Source organism: Coregonus lavaretus (assembly GCF_964263955.1).
Source record: "Coregonus lavaretus genome assembly, contig: HAP1_SCAFFOLD_1014, whole genome shotgun sequence".
NCBI lineage: Eukaryota > Metazoa > Chordata > Actinopteri > Salmoniformes > Salmonidae > Coregonus > Coregonus lavaretus.
Window position 1 is genome coordinate 107,501 of NW_028159349.1, and position 17,500 is coordinate 125,000.

Below are 17,500 nucleotides of genomic sequence, written 5' to 3' on the forward strand. Positions count from 1 at the left end.
AGTTACCCCTGTAGACACAACACACAGTGTATTAGTTGGGGAAACATCCATACTAGATCTATGTCTGTTCTCCAGTTACCCCCCTGTAGACACAACACACAGTGTATTAGTTGGGGAAACATCCATACTAGATCTATGTCTGTTCTCCAGTTACCCCCCTGTAGACACAACACACAGTGTATTAGTTGGGGAAACATCCATACTAGATCTATGTCTGTTCTCCAGTTACCCCCCTGTAGACACAACACACAGTGTATTAGTTGGGGAAACATCCATACTAGATCTATGTCTGTTCTCCAGTTACCCCCGTAGACACAACACACAGTGTATTAGTTGGGGAAACATCCATACTAGATCTATGTCTGTTCTCCAGTTACCCCTGTAGACACAACACACAGTGTATTAGTTGGGGAAACATCCATACTAGATCTATGTCTGTTCTCCAGTTACCCCCCTGTAGACACAACACACAGTGTATTAGTTGGGGAAACATCCATACTAGATCTATGTCTGTTCTCCAGTTACCCCCCTGTAGACACAACACACAGTGTATTAGTTGGGGAAACATCCATACTAGATCTATGTCTGTTCTCCAGTTACCCCCCCTGTAGACACAACACACAGTGTATTAGTTGGGGAAACATCCATACTAGATCTATGTCTGTTCTCCAGTTACCCTGTAGACACAACACACAGTGTATTAGTTGGGGAAACATCCATACTAGATCTATGTCTGTTCTCCAGTTACCCCCCTGTAGACACAACACACAGTGTATTAGTTGGGGAAACATCCATACTAGATCTATGTCTGTTCTCCAGTTACCCTGTAGACACAACACACAGTGTATTAGTTGGGGAAACATCCATACTAGATCTATGTCTGTTCTCCAGTTACCCTGTAGACACAACACACAGTGTATTAGTTGGGGAAACATCCATACTAGATCTATGTCTGTTCTCCAGTTACCCCCCTGTAGACACAACACACAGTGTATTAGTTGGGGAAACATCCATACTAGATCTATGTCTGTTCTCCAGTTACCCCCCTGTAGACACAACACACAGTGTATTAGTTGGGGAAACATCCATACTAGATCTATGTCTGTTCTCCAGTTACCCTGTAGACACAACACACAGTGTATTAGTTGGGGAAACATCCATACTAGATCTATGTCTGTTCTCCAGTTACCCCTGTAGACACAACACACAGTGTATTAGTTGGTGAAACATCCATACTAGATCTATGTCTGTTCTCCAGTTACCCTGTAGACACAACACACAGTGTATTAGTTGGGGAAACATCCATACTAGATCTATGTCTGTTCTCCAGTTACCCCTGTAGACACAACACACAGTGTATTAGTTGGGGAAACATCCATACTAGATCTATGTCTGTTCTCCAGTTACCCCTGTAGACACAACACACAGTGTATTAGTTGGGGAAACATCCATACTAGATCTATGTCTGTTCTCCAGTTACCCTGTAGACACAACACACAGTGTATTAGTTGGGGAAACATCCATACTAGATCTATGTCTGTTCTCCAGTTACCCTGTAGACACAACACACAGTGTATTAGTTGGTGAAACATCCATACTAGATCTATGTCTGTTCTCCAGTTACCCCCCTGTAGACACAACACACAGTGTATTAGTTGGGGAAACATCCATACTAGATCTATGTCTGTTCTCCAGTTACCCCCCTGTAGACACAACACACAGTGTATTAGATGGTGAAACATCCATACTAGATCTATGTCTGTTCTCCAGTTACCCTGTAGACACAACACACAGTGTATTAGTTGGGGAAACATCCATACTAGATCTATGTCTGTTCTCCAGTTACCCCGTAGACACAACACACAGTGTATTAGTTGGGGAAACATCCATACTAGATCTATGTCTGTTCTCCAGTTACCCCCCCCTGTAGACACAACACACAGTGTATTAGTTGGGGAAACATCCATACTAGATCTATGTCTGTTCTCCAGTTACCCTGTAGACACAACACACAGTGTATTAGTTGGGGAAACATCCATACTAGATCTATGTCTGTTCTCCAGTTACCCTGTAGACACAACACACAGTGTATTAGTTGGGGAAACATCCATACTAGATCTATGTCTGTTCTCCAGTTACCCCTGTAGACACAACACACAGTGTATTAGTTGGGGAAACATCCATACTAGATCTATGTCTGTTCTCCAGTTACCCCTGTAGACACAACACACAGTGTATTAGTTGGGGAAACATCCATACTAGATCTATGTCTGTTCTCCAGTTACCCCTGTAGACACAACACACAGTGTATTAGTTGGGGAAACATCCATACTAGATCTATGTCTGTTCTCCAGTTACCCCTGTAGACACAACACACAGTGTATTAGTTGGGGAAACATCCATACTAGATCTATGTCTGTTCTCCAGTTACCCCCCTGTAGACACAACACACAGTGTATTAGTTGGGGAAACATCCATACTAGATCTATGTCTGTTCTCCAGTTACCCCGTAGACACAACACACAGTGTATTAGTTGGGGAAACATCCATACTAGATCTATGTCTGTTCTCCAGTTACCCCCGTAGACACAACACACAGTGTATTAGTTGGGGAAACATCCATACTAGATCTATGTCTGTTCTCCAGTTACCCCTGTAGACACAACACACAGTGTATTAGTTGGGGAAACATCCATACTAGATCTATGTCTGTTCTCCAGTTACCCCGTAGACACAACACACAGTGTATTAGTTGGGGAAACATCCATACTAGATCTATGTCTGTTCTCCAGTTACCCTGTAGACACAACACACAGTGTATTAGTTGGGGAAACATCCATACTAGATCTATGTCTGTTCTCCAGTTACCCCGTAGACACAACACACAGTGTATTAGTTGGGGAAACATCCATACTAGATCTATGTCTGTTCTCCAGTTACCCTGTAGACACAACACACAGTGTATTAGTTGGGGAAACATCCATACTAGATCTATGTCTGTTCTCCAGTTACCCCTGTAGACACAACACACAGTGTATTGGTTGGTGAAACATCCATACTAGATCTATGTCTGTTCTCCAGTTACCCCTGTAGACACAACACACAGTGTATTAGTTGGGGAAACATCCATACTAGATCTATGTCTGTTCTCCAGTTACCCTGTAGACACAACACACAGTGTATTAGTTGGGGAAACATCCATACTAGATCTATGTCTGTTCTCCAGTTACCCCCCCTGTAGACACAACACACAGTGTATTAGTTGGGGAAACATCCATACTAGATCTATGTCTGTTCTCCAGTTACCCCTGTAGACACAACACACAGTGTATTAGTTGGGGAAACATCCATACTAGATCTATGTCTGTTCTCCAGTTACCCCTGTAGACACAACACACAGTGTATTAGTTGGGGAAACATCCATACTAGATCTATGTCTGTTCTCCAGTTACCCCTGTAGACACAACACACAGTGTATTAGTTGGGGAAACATCCATACTAGATCTATGTCTGTTCTCCAGTTACCCCCCTGTAGACACAACACACAGTGTATTAGTTGGGGAAACATCCATACTAGATCTATGTCTGTTCTCCAGTTACCCCGCCGTAGACACAACACACAGTGTATTAGTTGGGGAAACATCCATACTAGATCTATGTCTGTTCTCCAGTTACCCCTGTAGACACAACACACAGTGTATTAGTTGGGGAAACATCCATACTAGATCTATGTCTGTTCTCCAGTTACCCCCCTGTAGACACAACACACAGTGTATTAGTTGGGGAAACATCCATACTAGATCTATGTCTGTTCTCCAGTTACCCTGTAGACACAACACACAGTGTATTAGTTGGGGAAACATCCATACTAGATCTATGTCTGTTCTCCAGTTACCCCCCTGTAGACACAACACACAGTGTATTAGTTGGTGAAACATCCATACTAGATCTATGTCTGTTCTCCAGTTACCCCCCTGTAGACACAACACACAGTGTATTAGTTGGGGAAACATCCATACTAGATCTATGTCTGTTCTCCAGTTACCCTGTAGACACAACACACAGTGTATTAGTTGGGGAAACATCCATACTAGATCTATGTCTGTTCTCCAGTTACCCTGTAGACACAACACACAGTGTATTAGTTGGGGAAACATCCATACTAGATCTATGTCTGTTCTCCAGTTACCCCCCTGTAGACACAACACACAGTGTATTAGTTGGGGAAACATCCATACTAGATCTATGTCTGTTCTCCAGTTACCCCCGTAGACACAACACACAGTGTATTAGTTGGTGAAACATCCATACTAGATCTATGTCTGTTCTCCAGTTACCCCCGTAGACACAACACACAGTGTATTAGTTGGTGAAACATCCATACTAGATCTATGTCTGTTCTCCAGTTACCCCCCTGTAGACACAACACACAGTGTATTAGTTGGTGAAACATCCATACTAGATCTATGTCTGTTCTCCAGCTCTTCTTTTAATCCTTGCCTCTTCCTGTATTTCTCACCACATCCTGCTCCGGCTCAGGATGGTAGGAACTGCAGGAGCTTGTTACAGGATGAGGTCCCAAATAGCTCCCTATATAGTGCACTCCTTATGCAGGCCCTGATCCAACGTAGTACACTATGTAGGGAATAGGGTGTCGTTTGGGATGCAGCCAGTGTTCATGTTGATCATTATTCTGCGTAGTATTGAGAGGCGTAGGAGGGAGAGCTGCAGAGATGGAGAGCACTCACTCATCCCTCATCAGGTGACTCAAACATAGAGGGCAGAGGTCAGAGGTCAGCGTGGAAACACACTTCTCCAGGCTTTCTTTCCTTTGGTTCGCTCACTCGCTCTTGCTTTCTTTTCATCTCGCTTTTGACTTCCATCTAACTTTCTTTGGTTTCTTTCTTTCTCTTGATTATTTTAAAATACTCTTCGGATCTGCACAAAGAGAAGGGGAAGTTAGCATGATCTCTCTCTCACTCTCTCTTTCCTTCCTTTCACTCTCCTTTACTCCATCCCTCGCTCCGTTCAAGCCTACAGGTGAAAGGTCATGCCAGCTCCTCACAGACAGACAGACAGACAGACAGACAGACAGACAGACGTCTCAGATTGCACTTGTTTATCGTGAACATCACTGTTCCTCTCTCTCTCTTTCTTTCTCTCTTTCTCACTCTCTTTTACTCTCCCCCCTCTCTCCTTCACCTCCTCTCTCCTTCACCTCCTCTCTCCTTCACCACCTCTCTCCTTCACCCCCTATCTCCTGCACCTCCTCTCTCCTCTCTCCTGCACCTCCTCTCTCCTGCACCTCCTCTCTCCTCCACCTCCTCTCTCCTGCACCTCCTCTCTCCTACACCTCCTCTCTCCTGCCCTCCTCTCTCCTGCACCTCCTCTCTCCTGCACCTCCTCTCTCCTGCACCTCCTCTCTCCTGCACATCCTCTCTCCTGCACATCCTCTCTCCTGCACATCCTCTCTCCTGCACATCCTCTCTTTCACCTCCTCTCTCTTTCACCTCCTCTCTCCTGCACCTCCTCTCTCTTTCACCTCCTCTCTCCTGCACCTCCTCTCTCCTGCACCACCTCTCTCCTTCACCTCCTCTCTCCTTCACCTCCTCTCTCCTTCTCCTCTCTACATCTCAATAGGTCCTCTCCGGTGCGCTGGTCAAATACAGTGATAGGGGTGTCAGTAATTCCAGTGATGTCATTGGGCCATTACAATCATCATGTAATAGTGGACAGGAGAAGGGAGAGGAAGACTACAGAGAGGAGGAAGGAGGAGAGGAGGAGATTGAATAGACTACAGAGAGGAGGAAGGAGGAGAGGAGGAGATTGAACAGACTACAGAGAGGAGGAAGGAGGAGAGGAGGAGATTGAATAGACTACAGAGAGGAGGAAGGAGGAGAGGAGGAGATTGAACAGACTACAGAGAGGAGGAAGGAGGAGAGGAGGAGATTGAACAGACTACAGAGAGGAGGAAGGAGGAGAGGAGGAGATTGAATAGACTACAGAGAGGAGGAAGGAGGAGAGGAGGAGATTGAACAGACTACAGAGAGGAGGAAGGAGGAGAGGAGGAGATTGAACAGACTACAGAGAGGAGGAAGGAGGAGAGGAGGAGATTGAATAGACTACAGAGAGGAGGAAGGAGGAGAGGAGGAGATTGAACAGACTACAGAGAGGAGGAAGGAGGAGAGGAGGAGATTGAATAGACTACAGAGAGGAGGAAGGAGGAGAGGAGGAGATTGAATAGACTACAGAGAGGAGGAAGGAGGAGAGGAGGATATTGAATAGACTACAGAGAGGAGGAAGGAGGAGAGGAGGAGATTGAATAGACTACAGAGAGGAGGAAGGAGGAGAGGAGGAGATTGAATAGACTACAGAGAGGAGGAAGGAGGAGAGGAGGAGATTGAACAGACTACAGAGAGGAGGAAGTAGGAGAGGAGGAGATTGAATAGACTACAGAGAGGAGGAAGGAGGAGAGGAGGATATTGAATAGACTACAGAGAGGAGGAAGGAGGAGAGGAGGAGATTGAATAGACTACAGAGAGGAGGAAGGAGGAGAGGAGGAGATTGAATAGACTACAGGGAGGAGGAAGGAGGAGAGCAGGAGATTGAACAGACTACAGAGAGGAGGAAGGAGGAGATTGAATAGACTACAGAGAGGAGGAAGGAGGAGAGGAGGAGATTGAATAGACTACAGAGAGGAGGAAGGAGGAGAGGAGGAGATTGAATAGACTACAGAGAGGAGGAAGGAGGAGAGGAGGAGATTGAATAGACTACAGAGAGGAGGAAGGAGGAGAGGAGGAGATTGAATAGACTACAGAGAGGAGGAAGGAGGAGAGGAGGAGATTGAATAGACTACAGAGAGGAGGAAGGAGGAGAGGAGGATATTGAATAGACTACAGAGAGGAGGAAGGAGGAGAGGAGGAGATTGAATAGACTACAGAGAGGAGGAAGGAGGAGAGGAGGAGATTGAATAGACTACAGAGAGGAGGAAGGAGGAGAGGAGGAGATTGAATAGACTACAGAGAGAAAGAAGGAGGAGAGGAGGAGATTGAATAGACTACAGAGAGGAGGAAGGAGGAGAGGAGGAGATTGAATAGACTACAGAGAGGAGGAAGGAGGAGAGGAGGAGATTGAATAGACTACAGAGAGGAGGAAGGAGGAGAGGAGGAGATTGAACAGACTACAGAGAGGGGGAAGGAGGAGAGGAGGAGATTGAATAGACTACAGAGAGGAGGAAGGAGGAGAGGAGGAGATTGAATAGACTACAGAGAGGAGGAAGGAGGAGAGGAGGAGATTGAATAGACTACAGAGAGGAGGAAGGAGGAGAGGAGGAGATTGAATAGACTACAGAGAGGAGGAAGGAGGAGAGGAGGAGATAGAACAGACTACAGAGAGGAGGAAGGAGGAGAGGAGGAGATTGAATAGACTACAGAGAGGAGGAAGGAGGAGAGGAGGAGATTGAATAGACTACAGAGAGGAGGAAGGAGGAGAGGAGGAGATTGAATAGACTACAGAGAGGAGGAAGGAGGAGAGGAGGAGATTGAATAGACTACAGAGAGGAGGAAGGAGGAGAGGAGGAGATTGAATAGACTACAGAGAGGAGGAAGGAGGAGAGGAGGAGATTGAATAGACTACAGAGAGGAGGAAGGAGGAGAGGAGGAGATTGAATAGACTACAGAGAGGAGGAAGGAGGAGAGGAGGAGATTGAATAGACTACAGAGAGGAGGAAGGAGGAGAGGAGGAGATTGAACAGACTACAGAGAGGAGGAAGGAGAGGAGGAGGAGATTGAATAGACTACAGAGAGGAGGAAGTAGGAGAGGAGGAGATTGAATAGACTACAGAGAGGAGGAAGGAGGAGAGGAGGATATTGAATAGACTACAGAGAGGAGGAAGGAGGAGAGGAGGAGATTGAATAGACTACAGAGAGGAGGAAGGAGGAGAGGAGGAGATTGAATAGACTACAGAGAGGAGGAAGGAGGAGAGGAGGAGATTGAATAGACTACAGAGAGGAGGAAGGAGGAGAGGAGGATATTGAATAGACTACAGAGAGGAGGAAGGAGGAGAGGAGGAGATTGAATAGACTACAGAGAGGAGGAAGGAGGAGAGGAGGAGGGTTTAATGAAGCTAGGTACTGCAACACCTGGGCTCTCTCCTATCTAAACCCTTACCTCTCTCTCTAACACACACATGTACGCACTCTACACACACACACACACACACACACACACACACACACACACACACACACACATTTGGTATTTGGTATTTATTAGGATCCCCATTAGCCTCTGTAAAAGCATCAGCTACTCTTCCTGGGGTCCACATGAAACATGACAGTCCAAATTACACACCCACAATATCTAGTTCTAATACATAGTACAGTCCAAATTACACACCCACAATATCTAGTTCTAATACATAGTACAGTCCAAATTACACACCCACAATATCTAGTTCTAATACATAGTACAGTCCAAATTACACACCCACAATATATAGTTCTAATACATAGTACAGTCCAAATTACACACCCACAATATCTAGTTCTAATACATAGTACAGTCCAAATTACACACCCACAATATCTAGTTCTAATACATAGTACAGTCCAAATTACACACCCACAATATATAGTTCTAATACATAGTACAGTCCAAATTACACACCCACAATATCTAGTTCTAATACATAGTACAGTCCAAATTACACACCCACAATATCTAGTTCTAATACATAGTACAGTCCAAATTACACACCCTCTGGTTTGTTATGAGGAGATTATGAATTGATGAACTTGAATCCTATTGTGTTCTGATCAAGAAAACAAGGGAGAGAGAGAGAGAGAGGTTACCAGAGATGTGTGTGTGTGTGTTGATTATTCAATATTTGAAGATTCTCCCTGGGGGGGATATTTCCCACATCCCCACGAGGACATACGCTATTTTAAGCTTAGGGGTTAGGGGTTATGGTTTTTTGCCGCTTTAAAGCTAATTTCCTGCCATTCTACACATTTTTGCCATGACTAATGAATGCTGTGTCCTTTTGCTCAAACATAATAATTAAATCTATACTGCTAAATTCATTGTTTTGGGAATTTTCAGTTCTCCCTGACTGTCTAGCTTATATTTAGGTGATTGTTAATTCTAAAAGATTGTTATTGAAAAATATATACAGTGGGGAAAAAAAGTATTTAGTCAGCCACCAATTGTGCAAGTTCTCCCACTTAAAAAGATGAGAGAGGCCTGTAATTTTCATCATCGGTACACGTCAACTATGACAGACAAAATGAGAAAAAAATATCCAGAAAATCACATTGTAGGATTTTTAATGAATTTATTTGCAAATTATGGTGGAAAATAAGTATTTGGTCAATAAAAAAAGTTTCTCAATACTTTGTTATATACCCTTTGTTGGCAATGACACAGGTCAAACGTTTTCTGTAAGTCTTCACAAGGTTTTCACACACTGTTGCTGGTATTTTAGCCCATTCCTCCATGCAGATCTCCTCTAGAGCAGTGATGTTTTGGGGCTGTCGCTGGGCAACACAGACTTTCAACTCCCTCCAAAGATTTTCTATGGGGTTGAGATCTGGAGACTGGCTAGGCCACTCCAGGACCTTGAAATGCTTCTTACGAAGCCACTCCTTCGTTGCCCGGGCGGTGTGTTTGGGATCATTGTCATGCTGAAAGACCCAGCCACGTTTCATCTTCAATGCCCTTGCTGATGGAAGGAGGTTTTCACTCAAAATCTCACGATACATGGCCCCATTCATTCTTTCCTTTACACGGATCAGTCGTCCTGGTCCCTTTGCAGAAAAACAGCCCCAAAGCATGATGTTTCCACCCCCATGCTTCACAGTAGGTATGGTGTTCTTTGGATGCAACTCAGCATTCTTTGTCCTCCAAACACAACGAGTTGAGTTTTTACCAAGAAGTTATATTTTGGTTTCATCTGACCATATAACATTCTCCCAATCCTCTTCTGGATCATCCAAATGCACTCTAGCAAACTTCAGACGGGCCTGGACATGTACTGGCTTAAGCAGGGGGACACATCTGGCACTGCTGGATTTGAGTCCCTGGCGGCGTAGTGTGTTACTGATGGTAGGCTTTGTTACTTTGGTCCCAGCTCTCTGCAGGTCATTCACTAGGTCCCCCCGTGTGGTTCTGGGATTTTTGCTCACCGTTCTTGTGATCATTCTGACCCCACGGGGTGAGATCTTGCGTGGAGCCCCAGATCGAGGGAGATTATCAGTGGTCTTGTATGTCTTCCATTTCCTAATAATTGCTCCCACAGTTGATTTCTTCAAACCAAGCTGCTTACCTATTGCAGATTCAGTCTTCCCAGCCTGGTGCAGGTCTACAATTTTGTTTCTGGTGTCCTTTGACAGCTCTTTGGTCTTGGCCATAGTTGAGTTTGGAGTGTGACTGTTTGAGGTTGTGGACAGGTGTCTTTTATACTGATAACAAGTTCAAACAGGTGCCATTAATACAGGTAACGAGTGGAGGACAGGAGCCTCTTAAAGAAGAAGTTACAGGTCTGTGAGAGCCAGAAATCTTGCTTGTTTGTAGGTGACCAAATACTTATTTTCCACCATAATTTGCATAAAAAATCATAAAACATCCTACAATGTGATTTTCTAGATTTTTTTTCCTCAATTTGTCTGTCATAGTTGACGTGTACCTATGATGAAAATTACAGGCCTCTCTCATCTTTTTAAGTGGGAGAACATGCACAATTGGTGGCTGACTAAATACTTTTTTTCCCCCACTGTATATATCCATGATCTTTTCTACATACTTTATATCTGTTGTTTAAGGTGACACTGAAAGCATTTTACCATCCCCAAAATGTATAGAAAAACATAAAAATACAATGATGTCAGAACAATCCCTGTAATGGAGAGCTTTGGCAGTATGACTGGGAGGGTTTATCAGTATCTAGCATGGAGCAGGAGGGGACACACATTATCATCACCAGTCTCTAAATGAGCGTTTAGCGTGTTGGATTAATGGCAGTGGGTGCTGGGCTGAAGCTCTTCTCTCTCTCTCTCGCTCTCTCTCTCTCTCTCTCTCTCTCTCTCTCTCTCTCTGCCTCTCTCTCTGTCTCTCTCTCTCTCTCTCTCTCTCTCTCTCTCTCTCTCTCTCTCTCTCTCTCTCTCTCTCTGCCTCTCTCTCTCTGCCTCTCTCTCTCTGCCTCTCTCTCTCTCTGCTTCTCTCTCTCTTTCTCTTTCTCAGCTCTCTGCACCTCATTGGTTTAAATCAAGAAGGCCTGTGACCTTTGTTTCATGTATTAAAGGAGAATGAGTCTAATCAGCCAAGTCAAAGTGATAACTTATGCACAGTAGAAATAATGGAACGGAGGGAGGGGCTGGAGGGTGGGTAGGTGGAGGGTGTGAGAGAGAGTGACTGAATGAGAGACGGAGGCAGAGGGAGTGACTGAATCAGAGACGGAGGCAGAGAGAGTGACTGAATGAGAGACGGAGGCAGAGAGAGTGACTGAATCAGAGACGGAGGCAGAGAGAGTGACTGAATCAGAGACGGAGGCAGAGAGAGTGACTGAATGAGAGACGGAGGCAGAGAGAGTGACTGAATCAGAGACGGAGGCAGAGAGAGTGACTGAATGAGAGACGGAGGCAGAGAGAGTGACTGAATCAGAGACGGAGGCAGAGAGAGTGACTGAATCAGAGACGGAGGCAGAGAGAGTGACTGAATGAGAGACGGAGGCAGAGAGAGTGACTGAATGAGAGACGGAGGCAGAGAGAGTGACTGAATGAGAGACGGAGGCAGAGAGAGTGACTGAATGAGAGACGGAGGCAGAGAGAGTGACTGAATGAGAGACGGAGGCAGAGAGAGTGACTGAATCAGAGACGGAGGCAGAGAGAGTAACTGAATCAGAGACGGAGGCAGAGAGAGTGACTGAATGAGAGACGGAGGCAGAGAGAGTGACTGAATGAGAGACGGAGGCAGAGAGAGAGACTGAATGAGAGACGGAGGCAGAGAGAGTGACTGAATCAGAGACGGAGGCAGAGAGTGACTGAATGAGAGACGGAGGCAGAGAGAGTGACTGAATGAGAGACGGAGGCAGAGAGTGAGAGCGTGTGTGTCTATGTGTCTCTGTGTGTGTGTGTTGGTTAGCTCTGTTAGCATGTCTGTTAGCATGTCCATGTCCTACCCAGATGTCTGCTCTAGTACATAGGTACTACAGTGCTGCACTGATCACAGCACCACAGCATGTCTTGTTCTTCTGGTTTAGTTATCTAGAACAGCCGTACAAACAGACCTACATCTACTGTTGCGATCTCTCTCTAAATAACTCTCTCCTCATTCAGCTGTCCTCCAGTCATCATACCTCCTGTCACATGTGGAACCATGATCTCTCTCTAAATAGGTATCTCTCTCTCTCTCCCTCCCTTCTCTCCTCAGCTATCTTCCTGGGGTCCTTCAGGATACCTTACCAGGAGATCAGACGGGCCATCCTAGAGGTCGACGAGGAACAGCTCACCGAACCCATGATCCAGGTAACCATGACCTCTGACCTCTACTATCATAACGCTGTGGTCCATGTAACCATGACCTCTGACCTGTACTATCATAACGCTGTGGTCCATGTAACCATGACCTCTGACCTCTACTATCATAACTGTGGTTCAGGGATACATAACAATGAGAGAGACAGACACAGTTTCATAATAACAGGCCAAACAAAGTCAGCAGCCACTGTGAGACAGACAGACAGACAGACAGACAGACAGACAGACAGACAGTCCAGTCTGCCATGTAATGAACAGACCACTAGCTGTTCAGAGAAAAGCTGCTTGAGAGGAGAGGAGAGGAGAGGAGAGGAGAGGAGAGGAGAGGAGAGGAGAGGAGAGGAGAGGAGGGGAGGGGAGAGGAGGGGAGGGGAGAGGAGAGGAGAGGAGGGGAGAGGAGGGGAGAGGAGGGGAGAGGAGAGGAGAGGAGAGGATAAAAGGTTGTCATTCCTCCTCTTGTCTTTACCATTTCACCATCTCTCCTGGTGACACAGACACACACCGTGCTGCCTGCGCTGCCCTCAGCCCTTCCTGTCTGTGTGTCGTGCCTCATCAGAGCAGCATGGCAGGTGGTGTGTGTGACTAGATGGTAACATCCTGTAGGGCCTCTCTCCCAGGTCTATCGTCTGGTCTGTTGTGTTGTCCAGCTTTGTCTGTCTCCACGGCCCTCATTCATGCTATGTGGAATAGCAATGCTCCAGGTTCCTTAACTACTAACTTGCCTATACAGAGTGGTACAGACATACACTAACACACACACTAACACACACACACAATGAAATAAACAGAGATGCATTGGGAAATGAAAGCTTCCAAAAAAGTACTTAAAATATATTTAACCTACTAGAACAGTTTTCTGATTTGTCCTCGATTATCTTGATTGAGGTTATTAACATCTTTTCTAAATCTGTTTTAAAGTTTTACAAATGAAATAAAGAAAGACCTAGCCTAATTTAAAGGTGACACTGTTATAATTGCTCTTGAAAAAGTCCTGAACATTATGTTCCTTTTATAATGGCTCAGTTTAAAACTCCAATGAATTTGAAACTTAACATTTATTTATTTATTCTATACCTCTTCTCCCCTCTCTCTCTCTCTCTCTCTCTCTCTCTCTCTCTCTCTCTCTCTCTCTCTCTCTGTCTCTCTCTCTCTCTCTCTCGCTCTCTATTTCTCTCTCCACCCCCTCACCTCTCTCTCCATCCCATCTCTCTCTCTCTCTCTCTCTTTCTCTCTCTCTCTCTCTCTCTCTCTCTCTCTCTCTCTCTCTCTGTCTCTCTCTCTCTCTCGCTCTCTATTTCTCTCTCCACCCCCTCACCTCTCTCTCCACCCCATCTCTCTCTCTCTCTCTCTCTCTCTCTCTCTCTCTCTCTCTCCACCCACTCCATCTCTCTCTCTATTTATCTCTCTCTCCATCCCCTCCGTTCCTCTATCTCTCCACCACCCCTCTCTCTCTCTCTCTCTCTCTCTCTCTCCAGAATTTGGTAAAACACCTTCCTGAGCAGGAGCAGCTGAATGCGTTAATGAAGTATCAGAATGACTACAACAGTCTATCTGAGCCGGAGCAGTTTGGAGTGGTGGTGGGTATCTATACACACACACACACACACACACACACACACAGACGCACACGCACACGCACACACAGACACAGACACATATACACTACCTGTCAAATGTTTTAGAACACCTACTCATTCCAGGAGCTTTCTTTATTTTTACTATTTTCTACATTGTAGAATAATAGTGAAGACATCAAACTATGAAATAACACATATGTAATCACGTAGTAACCCAAGAAGTGTTAAACAAATCAAAATATATTTTATATTTGAGATTATTCAAATAGCCACCCTTTGCCTTGATGACAGCTTTGCATACTCTTGGCATTCTCTCAACCAGCTTCATGAGGTAGTCACCTGGAATGCATTTCAATTAACAGCTGTGCGTTCTTAAAAGTTAATTTGTAGAATTTCTTTCCTTCTTAATGTGTTTGAGCCAATCAGTTGTGTTGTGACAAGGTAGGGGTGTATACAGAAGATCGCCCTATTTGGTAAAAGACCAAGTCCATATTATGGCAAGAACAGCTCAAATAAGCAAAGAGAAACGACAGTCCATCATTACTTTAAGACATGAAGGTCAGTCAATCCGGAACATTTCAAGAACTTTGAACGTTTCTTCAAGTGCAGTCGCAAAAACCATCAAGCGCTATGATGAAACTGGCTCTCATGAGGACCGCCACAGGAAAGGAAGACCCAGAGTTACCTCTGCTGTAGAGGATAAGTTCATTAGAGTTAACTGCACCTCAGATTGCAGCCCAAATAAATGCTTCACAGAGTTCAAGTAACAGACACATCTCAACATCAACTGTTCAGAGGGGACTGTGTGAATCAGGCCTTCATGGTCGAATTGCTGCAAAGAAACCACTACTAAAGGACACCAATAATAAGAAGAGACTTGCTTGGGCCAAGAAACACGAGCAATGGACATTAGACTGGTGGAAATCTGTCCTTTGGTCTGATGATTCCAAATTTGAGATTGTTGGTTCCAACCGCTCTGTTTTTGTGAGACGCAGAGTAGGTGAACTGATGATCTCCGCATGTGTGGTTCCCACTGTGAAGCATGGAGGAGGAGGTGTGATGGTGTGGGGGTGCTTTGGTGGTGACACTGTCGGTGATTTATTTAGAATTCAAGGCACACTTAACCAGCATGGCTACCACAGCATTCTGCAGCGAAACGCCATCCCATCTGGTTTGCGCTTAGTGGGACTATAATTTGTTTTTCAACAGGACAATGACCCAAAACACACCTCCAGGCTGTGTAAGGGCTATTTGACCACGAAGGAGAGTGATGGAGTGCCGCATCAGATGACCTGGCCTCCACAATCCCCCGACCTCAACCCAATTGAGATGGTTTGGGATGAGTCGGACCACAGAGTGAAAGAAAAGCAGCCAAGAAGTGCTCAGCATATGTGGGAACTCCTTCAAGACTGTTGGAAAAGCATTCCTCATGAAGCTGGTTGAGAGTGTGCAAAGCTGTCATCAAGGCAAAGGGTGGCTACTTTGAAGAATCTCAAATATAAAATATATTTTGATTTGTTTAACACTTTTTTGGTTACTACATGATTCCATATGTGTTATTTCATAGTTCTGATGTCTTCACTATTATTCTACAATGTAGAAAATAGTCAAAATAAAGAAAAACCCTGGAATGAGTAGGTGTGTCCAAACATGTGACTGTTACTGTACACACAAACACACACACAGACACCATAGTGAATCACCGACAAGGTCGCCGTGCGAGGCGGCCGGACAGCGTTGAGCGTTCCGTCTGTCTGACGGGCTCAGCAGCCGATTGGTTATTTATTCCACGATGGCCACCAGCTGGCATTAGCAAGGCTACCCACAAATCACTGCTTCAACACATGAAACACTGACACATAATCTTTAAATGGGGTGTAGACATGGACATGGTGGTGGAGGAGGAGAGGAGGGGGAGTGGAGGAGAGGGAAGGAGGAGAGGTGTGGAGGGGAGGAGGAAGGGGAGGAGAGGAGAGGTGTGGAGGGGAGGAGAGGGGAGGAGGAGAGGAGAGGGGAGGAGGAAGGGGAGGAGAGGGGAGGAGGAGAGTAGAGGGGTGGAGGAAGGGGAGGAGAGGTGTGGAGGGGAGGAGAGGGGTGGAAGAGACGAGGAAGGAGTTCTAGTCTACATACTGCTAGAGGTTCATGTGGTTCATGTTATGATGTTCATATTGTGTCCTATACTTTGTGAAATATGTGTTGTTGATGATTCTGCTGAAAAACTACATTCCCCAAGAGAATTATCCAGTGGATAGTCAAGTTTTCAACTACTAGGCCCAGTGGCTATCAGGATAGCAACCAAGTCCCATAAACACACTGCTATCTGTGAGAGAGACAGTGTGTGTTCTAGTTATGTATTAGAGACAGTGTGTTCTAGTTATGTATTAGAGACAGTGTGTTCTAGTTATGTATTAGAGACAGTGTGTTCTAGTTATGTATTAGAGACAGTGTGTTCTAGTTATGTATTAGAGACAGTGTGTTCTAGTTATGTATTAGAGACAGTGTGTTCTAGTTATGTATTAGAGACAGTGTGTTCTAGTTATGTATTAGAGACAGTGTGTTCTAGTTATGTATTAGAGACAGTGTGTTCTAGTTATGTATTAGAGACAGTGTGTTCTAGTTATGTATTAGAGACAGTGTGTTCTAGTTATGTATTAGAGACAGTGTGTTCTAGTTATGTATTAGAGACAGTGTGTTCTAGTTATGTATTAGAGACAGTGTGTGTTCTAGTTATGTATTAGAGACAGTGTGTTCTAGTTATGTATTAGAGACGGTGTGTTCTAGTTATGTATTAGAGACGGTGTGTTCTAGTTATGTATTAGAGACAGTGTGTGTTCTAGTTATGTATTAGAGACAGTGTGTTCTAGTTATGTATTAGAGACAGTGTGTGTTCTAGTTATGTATTAGAGACAGTGTGTTCTAGTTATGTAGTAGAGACAGTGTGTTCTAGTTATGTATTAGAGACAGTGTGTTCTAGTTATGTATTAGAGACAGTGTGTGTTCTAGTTATGTATTAGAGACAGTGTGTTCTAGTTATGTATTAGAGACAGTGTGTTCTAGTTATGTATTAGAGACAGTGTGTGTTCTAGTTATGTATTAGAGACAGTGTGTTCTAGTTATGCATTAGAGACAGTGTGTTCTAGTTATGCATTAGAGACAGTGTGTTCTAGTTATGCATTAGAGACAGTGTGTTCTAGTTATGTATTAGAGACAGTGTGTTCTAGTTATGTATTAGAGACAGTGTGTTCTAGTTATGTATTAGAGACAGTGTGTTCTAGTTATGTATTAGAGACAGTGTGTTCTAGTTATGTATTAGAGACAGTGTGTTCTAGTTATGTATTAGAGACAGTGTGTTCTAGTTATGTATTAGAGACAGTGTGTTCTAGTTATGTA

At 44.6% G+C, this 17,500-nt stretch overlaps 1 protein-coding gene across 1 annotated transcript in view; it reads left to right on the top strand.

The window, feature by feature from the left end:
- Positions 1-17,500, top strand: part of LOC311122973 (protein diaphanous homolog 3-like) — a gene marked incomplete at both ends in the record, with an annotated part of 61,676 nt that overhangs the window by 1,613 nt on the left and 42,563 nt on the right. The window contains 2 exons of the mRNA XM_084197267.1: positions 12,427-12,521; positions 14,021-14,110. Of these exons, the coding sequence (XP_084053393.1) occupies positions 12,427-12,521; positions 14,021-14,110 (185 nt within the window). The remainder of the gene's footprint in view (positions 1-12,426; positions 12,522-14,020; positions 14,111-17,500) is intronic.